Raw genomic sequence first — 18,320 nt, forward strand, 5'->3', positions numbered from 1 at the left:
TTTTCTATCTTGTCATTAAAGAATTTTAAAAAATCATCACTGGTACAGTCAGGCGGTATATTAGATTCAGTTTCATTGACGTTTTTAGTTAATTTGGACACTGTCTCAAAAAGGAATCTAGGATTGTTTTTATTTTTCTCTATTAGGGATGAATAATATACAGATTTAGCTTTTATAAGTGCATGTTTATACTCAGTTAGAGCATCTTTCCAAGCAATCTTATACACCTCCAGTGTAGTGTGACGCCACTTACGTTCTAATTTCCGTGCTGCTTGTTTAAGTGCGCATGTGTGGTCATTGTACCATGGAGCAAGTTTTTTCTCCCTAATCAGTTTAGTTTTGAGTGGGGCTACGTTATCTAAGGTTGTGCGCAGTACGGTCTCTAGGTTTTGAGTTGCCTGATCTAGTTCTTTAGGTTCTGATGCTGATATATTTGGTAATTCTGGTAGGCAGTTTATGAACGCTGCTGCAGTTGCAGATGTAATAGTGCGCTTACATTTAAAACGATTTGGTTGCTGTATATTATTGGACAGGGACACTTCATATATTAGTAGGGAGTGATCAGAGATTAAGTCATTCTGTGGTATAATTTCCAGGTTGTCTATGTTTATACCATAAGTAAGTATTAAATCTAAGGTATGTTTACAGCGGTGAGTGGGTCCTGTTACATTTTGGGTGATGCCTAAGGATTCTAAAATAGAATCAAACGCAATTTTGAGTGGATTACACTTATCCTCATAATGAATATTAAAGTCACCAACAATTAGAGCTTTCTTAGTTGATAAGACTAATTTAGAAAGAAAATCGGCAAATTCGTTAAGAAATTCTGAGTAAGGACCAGGGGGTCGATAAACAGTAACCAGTTTAAACATACTATTTTTATCAGATGAACATTTATTGGTTATGTCAGAGATAAGAACTTCAAACGAGTTTGTTATGGGAGTTGATTTTACAGTAAGACCTATGTCTTTATCATAAATTGCGGCTATTCCTCCACCACGACCGCTAAGACGTGGCTTATGTTCATAACTGTAACCCGGAGGAGATGCTTCATTTAAACTTAGATACTCATCAGGTCTAGCCCAGGTCTCGGTTAAACACAGGGCACTAAGACAATTATCTGTAATTATTTCATTTACAATTACTGTTTTGCATGCAAGTGACCTGATGTTTAGAAGTCCTAACTTTAGTTTAGCTTTACTATGGTTTTCATGATGCTCATTTAGATTAATTTTAATTAAGTTATTATGACATACTTTTTGATTTTGTTTTGGCTTACACCTGCCACGGTAAACAGACACAGTCTCAATGGTTTGTGACCTAAGGATTCCGGGTGACATCCGATGGCGACTCGCAGACAGTCGGTTAGGCCTGTTAGTCTGCTGCCTGGTCTTGGCTCTGGATAGTCATTTAACACTATCTGCCGCTACACTAACGCGGTGGTAAAGCCTGTCACCTATGCTGCAAGAAATGCGAGCAGCACCCTCCCACGTGGGGTGGACACCATCCCGCTTCAAAAGACCAGGCCTTCCCTCAAAGGTGGACCAGTTATCTACAAAATCGATGCAGTTTTCTGAGCACCATTTAGACATCCAGCGGTTCAGCGACAACAACCTGCTGTAGGTTTCGCCACTGGGTCGAATCGGTAAGGGGCCAGAGCACACTACTGCCTCAGACATCGACCTAGCTAACTCACACACCTCTTTAACATTACTCTTAGTAACCTCAGACTGCCGTAAACGAACATCATTAGTGCCGACGTGGATAACAATCTTCGAAAATCTACGATTAGCATTAGCCAGCACTTTCAGGTTTGCTCTGATGTCGGGCGCCCTGGCCCCCGGAATACAAGTGACTATGGTTGCTGGTGTCTCTATGGGGGTTGCAATACGCACGTGTCGGAGCTGAGAATCTCCTATAACCAGAGCACTTACATTAACAGGCTTCTCAGCGGGTGGCTCACTGAGTGGGGAAAACCTGTTGGACACGTGCAACTGAGATGGTCGGTGCTTTGCCCTACGACTATGTCGCCGAGACGTCACCCAGTCGCCCCGCTGTGAGGGCTCTAATGCCGGAGTCTGGGGTTCTGTACCGGAACTGCTGGCATTCGGGACTGCTACAGCTGAATCTAAGCACTCACTAGTAGTGGTCTGTTCTAACGCCCGAATGCGCCCTTCTAACACTGAGATCTTCTCCGTCAGACTAACAACTAATCTACACTTATCACATGTAAAGTTATCACTAAACACGGAGAAGGAATAACTGAACATATTACACTCAGAACATGGATACAAAGCTCCTGCTGGGGCCATAGTAACAAAGTAATATACTTAGCTTTACAAGATGAGTTGGAGATGATGTTTATGTTGGATTCACCGGCGCTTCTGCTGGTAGTCACAGAAGAACGGCTTTAATTCCGGATGAAACAGGCGATGATGAGCTGGAATACAAAAACCACCAACCAAAGCAACACAAATGCGCTTCGTTCGGACAAAAGCGGCTGTAATTCTAAAGGAAAACGGTGTTATGCGCTGGTGTACAAAACAAATAAACGCGCTTCCTACGAACAGAAACGGTTATAACTCCCCACAAAACAGAGGTGTTTTAAGAGCTGAAATACAGAACACAACCAAACACAAACGTGCTTCGTGCGGACCGAAAACGGTTTTAATTCTGGATAATTATGATGTTTATGCGCTGAAGTACAAAAACAAACAAAACCGGCTTCGTTCGGATGCCGGTAGCAGAAGTTTCCTAGTTTCCAACACAGCACGAATTTACGTTAGTAAACACAAGCGCTTTTTTACGATAAACAAAATAAAACTAAATCAACAACACACGGAAGATTAACGTATAAATTATATACCCATGCATATAATTATTATTATATTATTATAACGTATAAATTATATTCCCATGCACTCAGGGGAATATTTAATGAGGCAAAAATTTCTTCCAAGTACCAAGTTGGTAATGGTGTTTAGTCTCCAAATTATGGCTATACAGATGGGTCTGGTTTCTCTTTCCTAAATGGGCTAGTAAACATTTTCCTGTTTTTGTATTACTTAGGTTAGGTTCGCCAACATGTTTAGAAATTCATGAGAAGAGTTTTCATGCCATTTTGGTATTCTACTGAATGTACTATTGCAAAAGGTCTTGTAGTTAAACTGGCCTGTTTAGAGGTATTTTAAAGCTTTGACTTAATGCACTTTGTAAAATTTGAACCCAAATGGACATTGTAATGCAGTTTATTTAACGTTTCCATTAAAGTGAAGCAATTAAACTTTTTTGTTGTTGTTGTGTGTATTCTAACAAAAAGCTATGTATATTATTTTTTCAGATCGTTATTTATGGAGACATACCAAAGAAACAGGAGAATGTTGTCTACATTTCTAATCATCAGTCTACAGGTAAATGTCTTTGTCCATACTTTTGTTAAGTTTACCTGTTTATTACCAGTTCCCTATGCAGCCATTTTATCCACCACAGTAACATACATAATTCTCCATTCTGTAGAAAGTACTTTTATGAGAATGTATGGCCACCCTTTACTTGTATTGTTCTCTGTTCTCTGTAATTGGAAATGTCATGCCTAACTTAGCAACCTCAGACAAAAATCAGATACATGTTGATAACTGTCATGGCAACATTAAGAAATCATTTGTAGCCATTGCTGTAAAAACTGTAAAAAGCTTTAATGCTTAATCTTTAATGGCCCAACGTACTTTATTACACAGTTTACATAACCATGTCAAACTGTTGGGTTATTTATTTATTTAATGTTTTTTTTCTGCCATAGCGGACTGGATCATTGCTGACATGCTAGCTGTTCGCCAAAATGTACTTGGTCATGTGAGATACGTTTTAAAAGATGGTCTGAAGTGGCTTCCTTTGTATGGCTGGTATTTCTCTCAGGTACTGATAGCTGTAAAATGATGAGCATTTTAATTATTCTTATAGACTTTTGTTGATCGTAATTTGTGTTTGTAATATTGATTCTAGCATGGTGGTGTGTACGTCAAGCGAAGTGCAAAATTTGATGAAAAGATAATGAGAAAGAAACTGGGTTCTCAGGTCAATGCAGGAACACCAGTAAGTATACATATTTAAGTATATACATATTTAAGTTGTGTAACAACAAGCAGATTTAAAAGATCATTCAAAAGCTCTCAGGTGGTGCAGCATTCAATTCGCCAGCCCACCGATTTGAGTTTGAATCACAGCAACACTATTAGCCAGCCAGGCTAAAATGTCTACCTCATGTAGACATGCCAAATATAAAAGTCATGCAGTGGTGCAGTTGTTTCCTATAGAGGAAAGTGCTACCACACATCTTGCTGCTATACTACCTCAAGTGTCACACATCACGCTTATTTGCTATTTTGATGCTCAGTTTTTACAGCTTGCTGCAGTAAAGTAAAGTGCCACCAGTGAGACAAAGTTTATATGATGTAGAGAGAAGCAAAGCACAGACATGCTGGGGAGAATTCTTGACTAATTCTTACTGTTCCCTAAAACCCTGTATTCCACTTTTAATTAGAAGGGAAAAATATGGCATGGTGACTACTGAGCTGTGAAATAGGAAGATTAGGTTTGCATTTTAGATAGCAATCCCATGATTACTAATCCTGTAATCGCTTTCTGTAGCTTGGTAGTCAAGTTGAGATTAAATGCTCATTTCCCCATTTTTAATCTTTTCACATCTGCATCTGCATTGTATAAACTCTGCATGTGAGTAACGTGTGTCAGTGTTGTGAGTTCATTTCATGCTTGCTGAAACAAAGTCCGCACAAATATTGATCTAAAGACAAACATCAAAAGACCAACAAAACAACGTAATGTCTGCACAAGGACTACAGACTGAAACCTTTAAGGGAATTACTAACCTTCTGTGTCATTAATGTAACCGATGGGTTAACAAATTCACACTTCTATTGAACGCTCATCATGTGATAGCAGCCAATGGCCATTATGTTTAACAGAGGTCTTGTGTGCATTTAAATTTTTTTTAAACCAGTGTATAGTTAATATTTGATTTATTTTGTTTAAATAAAATCTGATTTGAAAAAGACAAATTTCTTTCCTAGACATTTAAATGATTGCTCTGAATTCTTGCTGACTAAATGGGGGGGGGGGGGGGGTCATTTTTCCCATGACACTTCTTGTAGCTTCCAGCTGGCTCATCAATGCTTCTGTCACTTGACAGGCTAAAGCAAAGACTTTTAATCTGATGCGTTCTTCTATGACTGTGATATTAGACATTTCTGATTAAGTTAATTTTTTTATATTTAATTTACTGTTAACCAAAATCACCATGTCTTACAGTTCTCTCAGACTCATTAATACTTGTTAAATTAATAACATCTTTCTGCTCTGCTCTTCTGTCTTTTCAACAGATGTATCTTGTTATCTTCCCAGAAGGAACCCGCTACAACCCTGATTTTAAAGAAGTAATCACTGAAAGTCAGACTTTTGCTGCCAAAGAAGGTACTTTCCTTACCCTGGGGATAAAGGAATTTTCACATCATTTTGATCCCACTAGGCCTTTTGTATGTTCCTTCAAAAATATTTTTTTAAATCAGCCCAAAACTTTCACAGTGATTTACCGCTGTAGCTTAAACCCTTGCCAGTAATGAACTGGTATAGACAAACTGTGAGAAGGTCTTAAAATAAACTGTGTACACTTAAAAATAACTGAATGTGAAGTACACCCTTAGTTAGTCTGCTGTGGACCAGAAATGGAACAAGCTGCTGATGACCCTACTTTTCTTTTGTTGGTCCAATTTAGCATTCCCTAAGCTCTCAGGTTTCTTGCTGTTAATGCCACACTACTTTAAAAGTCAGACTCTGCTTAGTAAAGGTCGCGGCGGGTCCAGTTTCACCAGAAAACATTGGGCGCAAGGCATGAATACCCTGGAAAGAGCAAGGCTTTAGCTATCAGCTTTATGTGAAACATAGCCAATCATGAGGGATTTACAGCCAAAAATGTATTAATAAAATCTCATGGTTTGGCTTTATTTTCACACACACTGATGTAATTTTGTCACAACATTTTTTTGCACTTGGCACAGCAATAACCAGTATTGTTTTATTTTTGGGAACTATCAGGAGGTTAGGACTAGATCTTCTTGGGTGATGAGATACACACTCAAAGAAAGCTGGGCCATAGGCTTGTTTAGCACAGGGTCACTTCACCTTTTTTTTCCAATTTTACTTTTTAATCATTTGGGAATTAAAGATTCTAATTGTTGCAGTTTTGCAAGTTGAATTTTGTCCATTCCTGGTGTATACAATACTTAAGCTGCTCAACAGTCCATGGCCTCCTGTTCATGATGCATGATACATTTTTAATAAGAGACAGATCTGGACTGCAGGCAGGCCAGTCAAGCACACACACTATGTCTACAAAGCTAGTTCCTGTGACAATAACAGCAGAGTATGTCTCTTCAAAATATTAATATAAGAGTCATCAATGGTGCCTTTACATATACAGTGTATCACAAAAGTGAGTACACCCCTCACATTTCTGCAGATATTTAAGTATATCTTTTCATGGGACAACACTGACAAAATGACACTTTGACACAATGAAAAGTAGTCTGTGTGCAGCTTATATAACAGTGTAAATTTATTCTTCCCTCAAAATAACTCAATATACAGCCATTTATGTCTAAACCACCGGCAACAAAAGTGAGTACACCCCTTAGTGAAAGTTCCTGAAGTGTCAATATTTTGTGTGGCCACCATTATTTCCCAGAACTGCCTTAACTCTCCTGGGCATGGAGTTTACCAGAGCTTCACAGGTTGCCACTGGAATGCTTTTCCACTCCTCCATGACGACATCACGGAGCTAGCGGATATTCGAGACTTTGCGCTCCTCCACCTTCCGCTTGAAGATGCCCCAAAGATGTTCTATTGGGTTTAGGTCTGGAGACATGCTTGGCCAGTCCATCACCTTTACCCTCAGCCTCTTCAATAAAGCAGTGGTCGTCTTAGAGGTGTGTTTGGGGTCATTATCATGCTGGAACACTGCCCTGCGACCCAGTTTCCGGAGGGAGGGGATCATGCTCTGCTTCAGTATTTCACAGTACATATTGGAGTTCATGTGTCCCTCAATGAAATGTAACTCCCCAACACCTGCTGCACTCATGCAGCCCCAGACCATGGCATTCCCACCACCATGCTAGACTGTAGGCATGACACACTTATCTTTGTACTCCTCACCTGATTGCCGCCACACATGCTTGAGACCATCTGAACCAAACAAATTAATCTTGGTCTCATCAGACCAAAGGACATGGTTCCAGTAATCCATGTCCTTTGTTGACATGTCTTCAGCAAACTGTTTGCAGGCTTTCTTGTGTAGAGACTTCAGAAGAGGCTTCCTTCTGGGGTGACAGCCATGCAGACCAATTTGATGTAGTGTGCGGCGTATGGTCTGAGCACTGACAGGCTGACCCCCCACCTTTTCAATCTCTGCAGCAATGCTGACAGCACTCCTGCGCCTATCTTTCAAAGACAGCAGTTGGATGTGACGCTGAGCACGTGCACTCAGCTTCTTTGGACGACCAACGCGAGGTCTGTTCTGAGTGGACCCTGCTCTTTTAAAACGCTGGATGATCTTGGCCACTGTGCTACAGCTCAGTTTCAGGGTGTTGGCAATCTTCTTGTAGCCTTGGCCATCTTCATGTAGCGCAACAATTCGTCTTTTAAGATCCTCAGAGAGTTCTTTGCCATGAGGTGCCATGTTGGAACTTTCAGTGACCAGTATGAGAGAGTGTGAGAGCTGTACTACTAAATTGAACACACCTGCTCCCTATGCACACCTGAGACCTAGTAACACTAACAAATCACATGACATTTTGGAGGGAAAATGACAAGCAGTGCTCAATTTGGACATTTAGGGGTGTAGTCTCTTAGGGGTGTACTCACTTTTGTTGCCGGTGGTTTAGACATAAATGGCTGTATATTGAGTTATTTTGAGGGAAGAATAAATTTACACTGTTATATAAGCTGCACACAGACTACTTTTCATTGTGTCAAAGTGTCATTTTGTCAGTGTTGTCCCATGAAAAGATATACTTAAATATCTGCAGAAATGGGAGGGGTGTACTCACTTTTGTGATACACTGTATGTAGATCACCCATGCTTTGGGCACTGATGCTCCCCCATGCCATCTCAGATGCTGTTTTTTGCACTCTTTGTTGGTAACTGTCTGGTTGGTCTTGATCATCTTTGTCATGTAGAATATGATGGCCATTTTCCCAAAAACAAGCTAAAATGAGGACTGTGTCATTCCTTCTTGTATGATTTCAGGCCCTATGAACCCAATAAACCTACAGCATATCTTTGCACTATACTTTGCACTACTAAAAGCAGTCAGTATAGCGTATGATTCATATAATTTTACCCTGGTAATTTAATAATTGTCTAAATCTGCAGATTGTTTTGTGCATGTAAATGGGAAAAACAATGCATTATGCCCCAGTAGAATTCCCTTTTGACGTAACATCCTACTTGCCTGATTTCCAGTTGCGATTGCATCCATCACACGGTAAAAATCTTTGCTGTTTTTTATGATTTTGATTGCAACAGTTAAGTGGTGCAATCAACTATGTTGTTCTCCAAACAGATGGCAATGCAGCACCAAACTTTAATTACTGCTATTTAGTGCCATTACATAATTACAGCAAACCTTAACAGGGCTTTCCCATGTTCTTAATGTACAAATTAAAAAGTATATTCCTTATTATTTGCATCCAGTTTTTCTAAGTAATTCTATTTTTGCTTTTTTCCCTTTTTCTCCCAATATAGATATGTAAAATTTCTTAGCTGTAACCATAACTGAGAAAAGCTGCAATCACACATACACAAACATTATTACCTTCCAAAGGCCACAATTGCAGCATCAATGACAAACCTGTTAGACCATTATCCCCCAAAGATGCAACCAAACGTGTCTAGATTCCTAGTTTTCAAATCCCCCATGAATATTTTTTGTATTGTGAATATGTGATCATAAAACACTCCTGCGCTAGACCGCTGAACCACCCAACCGCCCTATTGATTTACATTTTCTGAATTTAGCGGACGCTTACAGTATGCAGTCTAAGCAATTGAAGGTTAGGGGCCTTGCTCGGGGGCCTGACAGTGGCAACCTGGCAGTGGTGGGGTTTGAACCGGCGACCTTCTGATTACTAGTCCAGTATCTCACCTGCTAGGCTACAACTGCCCTATTGACTGTTTTTATGTGTGTTATTGTACAGTCTCATTTTCCACTCGGCTTTGGCCACATGTTCCATAGGACTGGCTGTTCTGAAACATGTCCTGACGCCAAGAATGAAAGCATCGCATGTAGCAACAGAGTCCATGAGGCAGCACCTGGATGCAGTCTATGATATTACAGTAGCTTACGAGGGCACGCTGACAACAGACGGGCAAAGACGCGCAGCCCCTTCAATGCCAGGTACAGTGCTACGTGGTGCTTTAAATTATTAGTACAACCAGCTTTAGCACCATCAGTACAATGTCTCTAAGGAATTCTGTCAGTGTTCGGTCTTTCTAATTACAGTCAGTATACTCAAATACATAAATCTGAATTTCCTGTCACTTCCTGTAAACAGGAAGTTATGGTGTGCTACTTTTTTAGTGCCTTGGTGTTCCCAAAAACATTAAAGCTGCCTTTGTCATGCAAGAAACATCCTGTTTTTCACAGGAATAAACAGTAATGACATCTAAGTAATGATGTGACTAAATTCCTTACACGCCATTGATGTGTTTGTGTATTCATTTTTAAAACATTTTTGGCATGAATCATAGAGCTTTTCAGTAAGTCTATTTGCATAACAATGACTGTCACAGACTAATACATTACTCTCTTATTGCTGTTTTGTTAAAATACTTTAGGTGAACTTGTTTTCGTTTGTCACCTTAACTTAAATTAGGTATTGAAGAATCCATAAGTACAAAAAAAATCTTATCCAAAAACTATATTGCAAATCCTTTTAAATATGAATAAACAAAACGTAACTGAAGCATTTATTTTTACTGTGGTCCCACTTAAGAGAAACATCCTAAACATATCTATCAAGATGGAAAAGTTTAAATAACAAAGTTGTTTTTTCTTATATGGCTGCTCCTGTATAATGTTCACCACAACAGATCTGGTCCACATACCAGAGTTGGCACAGTGTTTTTGCCAGATGTCCTTTCTGATTTTATCCAGTCTTGAGACCGGCACTTAGAGCACATTTACAAGTGCACCTCCCAATGACTGTGCTGTTTCTGCGCCCATATAAAACTGCCATTTAGACTGCACAAAATAAAAAATTTAAGAAACCAGGGTTTCTTAGCCAGATTGGAAAGAAAATGTGTCACCTAATGCTAAAATGAAATGGAATTAAAGGCTGCCGTGCAAGATATAAGGTCTGCTTTGGTCTATTTGTAGTACCTGGAATCGGTAACAAACCTTATTCATATTTTATCATTATGAAAACAGCCGTTTCAAAACTTTTAATATCATCAGACTGACTTATACTGTATAATGCTAATGACACGAAATATTAATTGTCCAACTTGGTAAAAAAACTAGTTTCATTCTAATATAATGGTACTTGATTTTAAAGCATTGAAATAAAAAAAATCACAGTGTGAGCAATTTAGTAAAAGGAGCATCAAGGCTTTGTGCAGGCAACTAAAGTCCCTCTGTACCAAACTCATCAAACAAGCTCTTTATGGTTCTTGCCTTGTGCACAGGGTCACAGTCATTCTGAAATAAAAAGGGGCCTTTTTTACACTTTTACCACAAAAGTTGAAAGCATGTTATTGATATTATATGTTAGTACTGGATAAAACTGGACAAACCTATATGAACACTCCTTCTAAATATTGATCTTAATGTTTCCTGTAGTGTAGCTCATGGTCACAGTGGATGCAGAACCTATACAGGGAACACTGGGTGTGTGGCTAACATTTACTGTATTTATACACACTGACTTGTCTTGTTTCTCTCTGGCAGAGTTTCTTTGTAAAGAATGTCCCAGAGTGCACATCTACTTTGAGCGGCTGGACATGAGGGAGATTCCTTCAGAACCCATTTTTTTCCGCAGGTGGCTTCATGACAGATTTGTGATCAAGGACAAGTGAGTATTCCCAATCCCTCTGCCGTCTTGCTGGGTATCGTAGAAAGAACAAGACACCTGATTATTGTATCCATTGTCGAATTAGAAAACGTTTTACTACACACATAAATTTAACATCAGACTGGTCAGAGTGACCATACTGAGCCTTGTCCACTGCCAAAAGTGCTGGACAAACATGGAGGCCCCACATCATAGCTTACAGGTCTAGCGCTCTGCTGCTTAGATCTTAAGATTGAATATTGGCTGTGCTATTAATTGCCCAGGTGGTCATACAGGCACAAGAGAGGGAGAGGGAGGTTGAATTCCTGCTGAAATTTCATTTTCGGCATTTAGCAGATGCTTTTTACAGTGACTTACAGTACTGTGACAGTATATAGTCTAAGCAATTGAGGGTTAAGGGCCTTGCTTAAAGGCCCAACAGTGACAATCCAGTAATCCAGTATCTTAACCACTAAGCTAAAATTGCCTGCTAGTGCTGCCTGGTTGAGGCACCGGCACAAGGAAGTGATGATTTACAGGTAGCAGTGCTTGATTCACCGTAAGAGACCCTGTGTCTGGCAGGTTAGAAGAAGTACCCGGCGACTGCGTATGTCAGGACGTGTGATGATCTGTAGCTTTCCTTGGTCAGGGTGGGAGTCTGCAGGTGTGAAGAAAGTTACAGTTGGGGATCTGGACATGACTAGATTAGTAGGAAAAGAAATAAATGGAAAAGAGTATGTGCCCATATAACTTCTAGCCATATAATCTAGTTAGATTTAATGATGGTAGTTTATTTTACTGAAGTCACTGTGATTTGCTGAATACCACATTTTGAACTGGTGTCATATTTTCTGCAGGCTGCTTACTGATTTCTATGAGTCTGAGGAGCCTAAGAAAAAGTGCCGCTTCCCAGGAGAAGGTCAAACATCACCACTCAGCTTTAAAAAGACGCTGCCTTCACTGCTGCTGCTGAGTGGCCTCACGTTGCCAATGCTGTTGACTGAACCAGGTAGAAAACTCTATGTAAGAACATGGTTCTGTGGCACTCTTTTGGGATGGCTGTGGGTACATATACGGCCATAAAAAAGAAACATCCTGCCATCTTTTATCAGCATGATGGTTTAGATGCTCAAAAATGCAACCATGTTGTCAGATCCTGGTGAGCTTTTTTTATAATGTCAGGTCAAAATTTATAACCAGGGTGGAATTCTTTGGAAGAAAAGTGTCTTTCTCCATCCATGCACTTTGTCTCCTAAGTAATTTGCATTATATAAGTCATTAAAATGTTTCTGTGCTGGAACGTTCCTACTGGATGATGAAAATGAAAAATTATTTAAAATGAGAAGTGTTAATTCTAAGATTAATTTAGACATGTGTAACGTTTTACCTTCAGGTTTCCTAAACCTTATTTACAGCAGTAGTTAGTTGCATTAGCTAACATGAATAAAACATTTGAATATGAATAAATTCTGCTATTTTGACAAGACCATTGCAAGATATAGAATAAAATCAAGTCACAGACATGCACCCTCACAACAAGGCTCAGGAAAGATCTAAATCACGTAGTGTGCTTGTAAAAACATGGGTGTCATGACAGTCTTTCAATTTCGAGGATTTCAGCAACTGCTGTTTCTCTATGGCTGATACAAATTCTGGTTCTGTCATGTCATTTCACTTTGTGGCATAGCCTCCTAATTTGTCTGTGCCTGTGTTAATAGAGCTAGTTTGACTGTACCCGTTCCAACCTAGATGGAGCAGTGGTCTCTTGGCCAGGTCACCAGCAAACCCAAACTGTGTTACGCTTAAAGAAACAAATGTAATCCAACAAGCACCTATACTGGTTTAAAGAGTTAGCACATGGGTCACCTTATCCTTAGTCAAGCAAGCTTTTTATTTTATTTTTGAGTCCATGCAAAAATAAATTCCCTGCTCAGCTTTTTCTTTGTCCATGCAAACAACAGTGTTAATCGAGCTGTGAGGTGCTGATTTTAATACACAGTTTGTTTTTTGTTCAACAGTTTATGTTATATGACGGTTCATTTATTTTTACTGATTAACTGTTATAAATAATGCTTATGGGAACCTGAAAGTGAAGCTTTACTGATACATTTTGTGTTTCCACCTAAGTATTGTACGTATATTAATCTGTTTGAACGAAAGCCAATCTTTCAGCTTTTTCTAAAAGAATTCATGTATTCCTAAGTGTTTTTGTTAAGATCATATTAGGTTATATTAATTTTTGCACTTTTTCATGCATTTTTCATTTGTTGTATTCAACAGTTTTGCTTTTCCTTTTTATTTTATGTTGGGGTTTTTTTTGTGCTATTTTTTAAGATAACTATGTGAAAATACTTGCCAAAAATCACAGGATGTGAGTGTTCAGTTTATCTGTTTTAACTTAAAAGTGATTGACTGATATACCTACGTAATAAATATGAATCTTAATGAGGAGCAGTACAGTTAATCTGCTGTTATCTTAGTTACAAGTCTATACAAGTTTAGTTTATGCATAGATTTTGCAAATGACTTGAGTTTTCTTGTTTCTTCTTTTCCCCATGAAACACATACATATAGAAATTTAAATCTTCCATATGCTAAATTCATGTCAGCCTTAAGTCTGTGGTTTATTGACAACCCTATATTAACCTATTAAATAAATATAGCTTAACTGAATGAAAAGAAGTTTATGTGTGCATAATATTTCTAACCTAATCTTGTTAAACTTGAAATAAATGCCAATACAAAAGCTACTCAAGCATATAGAAGGCATATTTAAAAAAATAAAATAGCAGTAGTAGTTCCTGGGGTAGTAGTAGTAATAGTAATGGGGGGAGTAGTTCCTTTTACGCTTTCTGTCACAGGAGTAGACTAGTAAAACTAGTAGTAGGTCTAACTTCACATTAACTAACAAATCTAGTTGTAGCCTGTGTCTCAAAGTGTTTTCCAAAACAGCAGCAACACTGACCAATATTTAATCTGTGTACCAACAGACCATCGACTTAAAATACCCTTAATTTAGATGTAACCATACTTACTATTATTGTGCCAAACATGTTGGTGTGTGAGTGTGTGAGTGTGTGTGTGTGTGTGTGTGTGAGTGATCGATCACATTGGCTTTGCTTCCCTGGCATTGAAGTCCATGTAGCCACACTAGTAGCCTCAGCTTTGCTTTCAATTTAAATATGAGTTGTTAGTTGTTAACATGATTCAACATCCTAAATCTAGGATCTAGTTAAAGTCATTGAAACATGAAACAGCAAGTCATCTGCCACAGTTAAGCATTTCTTATATGTTAATATATAGCAATGTATAGAAAGGTCGTAGTAGTCCTGTTAACCAATCTATTCCAGATCTAATGATAAAACATGTATTGATAAAAATACATTCTTATGGATATTTTTGGCTGCCTTGTAGCCAATATACATGTTCAAATCATTTGAAGTTTATGAATATAAGTGGACTTTACTAAAGCTCTCATAGCTTACAGTCATATATTTTTTACTGTTCAAATATGTATTTTCTCCAGGTAACAATTTTATTTTGTTAAAAAAAAAAACAAGTTGTTTACACTGATCACATGATGATTCCACCTGAAAGCTGTGTACTGGGTTCAGAGGTATGCAAGAATGTGGTGTCAGTGTTATTTCTGTCATTATATCTTTAGATTTGTTTACCTCATGGTAGATCTGTTCCATTGTTTTGTCTGGAATTCTAATGAAGGTGTTACACATACAAACCCTCTTGCAGACTAAACATTACCAGTATTTTAACCAATAAAGTAAAACTAAGACTACCTCTTCATGCATATTTTGCAGATTCTGGTATATGTAGTGCAGTGATGTAAGGTATGAATACAAAGTAAATTGTTTTTACGTTTCTTTTCTGAATACCCACAAAAACTTTTTTACTCAAATGTTTAATAAGAAGTTTCATATTACCAGCCATCTGATAGCAGCTATTCAGGTGTTAATTACAAGGGCTCTTATTTATTGAAATTGTTTTTAATCTTTTTCTGATTAAAAAGTCTGTTTTTAAGCTCCTAAATGCTTTGGTTGTTTTTCCTAATATATGTGATGCCTTCTGCCCTGACACAATTACACTAGTTAACACTGTTAGTTTATAGCACTAGCTCACCACCAGTGCCACTAATGTGATCAGCCACATTCTACAGCCACAACTGGCCTTATCTGATCGAGGGGAGGCTGGTTTGGGGAATCTTGTCACTGCCGCTGCAACAGCAACTTGTCTGGAACAAGCAATGAAGGAATATTTTAGTACAGTGTGTGCCTCCATTTGCAGTTACGTGGAAATGGATATAGAGTGGTACCTTGAAACTTAACATCATTTGGTTCTGGGAGTGGCGTTGAGTTCAAAAGACGTTGAGTTTCAAGGTATTTTTTATATAAGGATGTACAGGAAACCTGTTAATGCGTTCCATGGTCCCATGGAGCTGCATATATTTTAGGCTAATGTAAAATAATGGGGTTGTTTTTGACTCTTATTCATTAAAAATAACACAAATATAATATAAAAACACAAACACAATTGAAAACAGTTCAAAATCAATATCATAAAATACAATACAACCTGCACTTGCAAGTTACAAGGTACCACTGTATTTCTATTGTTTTCTGAGAGCCACAGTTGCCGGCCACTTCGTTTCACACAGAGACATGATATGGTGCCCTCCGAGTTTCCTCAACCCTGATGCAGGCACCTAGACCAGCCAGGGGAGGTCGCATTTGCAGCAGCAATGAGGACCCCCTGTCAACATCTCTTCCTCAGACACAGTCATGTGTCAGTTGGACTCCCAGCCAGGTCGGTAGCACAGCTGATATCAATCTGGATTGGATTGGAATGTTTGCATTGTATTTACAAGTAGGAACTCCACATTGACTCCATGAACTGTTATGGTATGTTTTATGCAGGGACAGGGTAAATGGTGACAGTGTACAGAGCAACCAATGGGCTACAGTCAGTAATTGTGTACCCACAACATTAATCTATAGGTAAGTTGTAGCTATGATAGCTAATAAATGTTAATACTAGATAGGTGTACCTAATAAAACTGCCAGTTCTTGTAAAAAGATTATCTGTTTTAGGGAATTTTTTTTTCAGTGTTTTTGCTGTTGCCCCTGCATACTTGTTCCATGTTGTTCAAAATGTGTTAAATGGGTTTGAGATCAGGGCACACTGACACATAAATTGAAAGAATTTGCAGCAAGGGACAGGTGAACTGATTTTCCCCCCTTCAAAGGTTATTCACTGAATTCCAATTTAAAAAATGGAGGTGTTCAAACATTCCATAGGCCTGTATGTAATGTGTTCTGATGGGAAAAGGGAATACAATTCCAAACTTTAGTGCATAAATAACAACAATAAACAAGGTCAAACAATACCAGGAAAACAAACAATTACAACAACAGGAAAGGTGTTAGCGTTACCAACAGTCGTCATGAGTTACGTGACCCGTTTGAGCCAGTCATTCTCAGAATGTGTATTTGTGGGATGTTCTCCTACAAAACAACCAGATGAAAGTGCTGGCCATCAGCAAGCAGAGGGATTTCAGTCCATTATATTAAGCTCCACCAAATTCCACAGGTTTTCTGTGAATGTTAACTGTTAGAAAAGGACAAGGATATTTTGTGTGACAGGAACATTTTATGATGAGGCATTATGAAAAGCAGTCATCTTTTTTATAGATAATTTTTTATATAAAAATGTAAAGGCTGTTTGATAAAGTTAAAGCCCTAAAAAATTTACAACTTGTAATCAATTGTTAGAACAACCTTTTTGAAAAGAATAAGAATACAGTAGACCTTTGACTTACGAATTTAATTGGTTCCAAAGGGCTGTTCTTAAGTCAAAATGTTCGTTAGTTAAACCTATTTTTCCCATAAGAAATAATGTAAATAGAATTAATCCGTGCCAGACCTTCCAAACCACCCCCTTACCTAACCTTTCTAATGTCTTAAATGGTCTTTTTTGTTATAAACACAAGTATATTTTCCCTTAAATCTTAAATTATAGAATAGACATTCCTGTAAAAAACAACAATACACAGTAGTACTGTACATAAAAACACACACATCACATTTCAGTACAGTACGTGTGCTGTACCATACACAATAATACATTTCCTTCTTTTTTATAAGATGTACAGTGCCTTGCAAAAGTATTCAGCCCCCTTGAACTTTTCAACCTTTTGCCACATTTCAGGCTTTAAACATAAAGATATGAAATTGTAATTTTTTGTGAAGAATCAACAAGTGGGACACAATCGTGAAGTGGAACGAAATTTATTGGATATTTTAAACTTTTTTTAGAAATAAAAAACTGAAAAGTGGGGCGTGCAATATTATTCAGCCCCCTTGCGTTAATACTTTGTAGCGCCACCTTTTGCTGCGATTACAGCTGCAAGTCGCTTGGGGTATGTCTCTATCAGTTTTGCACATCGAGAGACAGAAATTTTTGCCCATTCTTCCTTGCAAAACAGTTCGAGCTCAGTGAGGTTGGATGGAGAGCATTTGTGAACAGCAGTTTTCAGCTCTTTCCACAGATTCTCGATGGGATTCAGGTCTGGACTTTGACTTGGCCATTTTAACACCTGGATACGTTTATTTGTGAACCATTCCATTGTAGATTTTGCTTTATGTTTTGGATCATTGTCTTGTTGGAAGATAAATCTCCGTCCCAGTCTCAGGTCTTTTGCAGACTGCAACAGGTTTTCTTCCAGAATGGTCCTGTATTTGGCTCCATCCATCTTCCCATCAATTTTAACCATCTTCCCTGTCCCTGCTGAAGAAAAGCAGGCCCAAACCATGATGCTGCCACCACCATGTTTGACAGTGGGGATGGTGTGTTCAGGGTGATGAGCTGTGTTGCTTTTATGCCAAACATAACGTTTTGCGTTGTGGCCAAAAAGTTCGATTTTGGTTTCATCTGACCAGAGCACCTTCTTCCACATGCTTGGTGTGTCTCCCAGGTGACTTTTTATAGATATCTTTGAGAAATGGCTTTCTTCTTGTCACTCTTCCATAAAGGCCAGATTTGTGCAGTGTACGACTGATTGTTGTCCTATGGACAGATTCTCCCACCTCAGCTGTAGATCTCTGCAGTTCATTCAGAGTGATCATGGGCCTCTTGGCTGCATCTCTGATCAGTCTTCTCCTTGTTTGAGCTGAAAGTTTAGAGGGACG

General features: G+C 38.5%; 1 protein-coding gene across 2 annotated transcripts in view; it reads left to right on the top strand.

Annotated features, from left to right (window-relative positions):
* agpat5 (1-acylglycerol-3-phosphate O-acyltransferase 5 (lysophosphatidic acid acyltransferase, epsilon)) overlaps positions 1-18,320 on the top strand; it is a 34,830-nt gene that overhangs the window by 7,372 nt on the left and 9,138 nt on the right. The window contains exons 2-10 of one of the 2 annotated variants that reach the window (XR_010012454.1): positions 3,341-3,410; positions 3,800-3,915; positions 4,003-4,092; positions 5,397-5,487; positions 9,306-9,467; positions 11,019-11,142; positions 11,979-12,130; positions 15,758-15,939; positions 16,050-16,130. Coding sequence is in view for 1 of the 2 variants with exons in the window: in XM_062995961.1 (XP_062852031.1) it covers positions 3,341-3,410; positions 3,800-3,915; positions 4,003-4,092; positions 5,397-5,487; positions 9,306-9,467; positions 11,019-11,142; positions 11,979-12,204 (879 nt within the window). In the remaining variant the exon portion in view is untranslated. Of the gene's footprint in view, positions 1-3,340; positions 3,411-3,799; positions 3,916-4,002; positions 4,093-5,396; positions 5,488-9,305; positions 9,468-11,018; positions 11,143-11,978; positions 15,166-15,757; positions 15,940-16,049; positions 16,131-18,320 lie in introns of those variants that run through there. The other variant, XM_062995961.1, reaches the window with a different exon arrangement.

The sequence above is a fragment of the Trichomycterus rosablanca genome, chromosome 5 (genome assembly GCF_030014385.1).
Source record: "Trichomycterus rosablanca isolate fTriRos1 chromosome 5, fTriRos1.hap1, whole genome shotgun sequence".
NCBI lineage: Eukaryota > Metazoa > Chordata > Actinopteri > Siluriformes > Trichomycteridae > Trichomycterus > Trichomycterus rosablanca.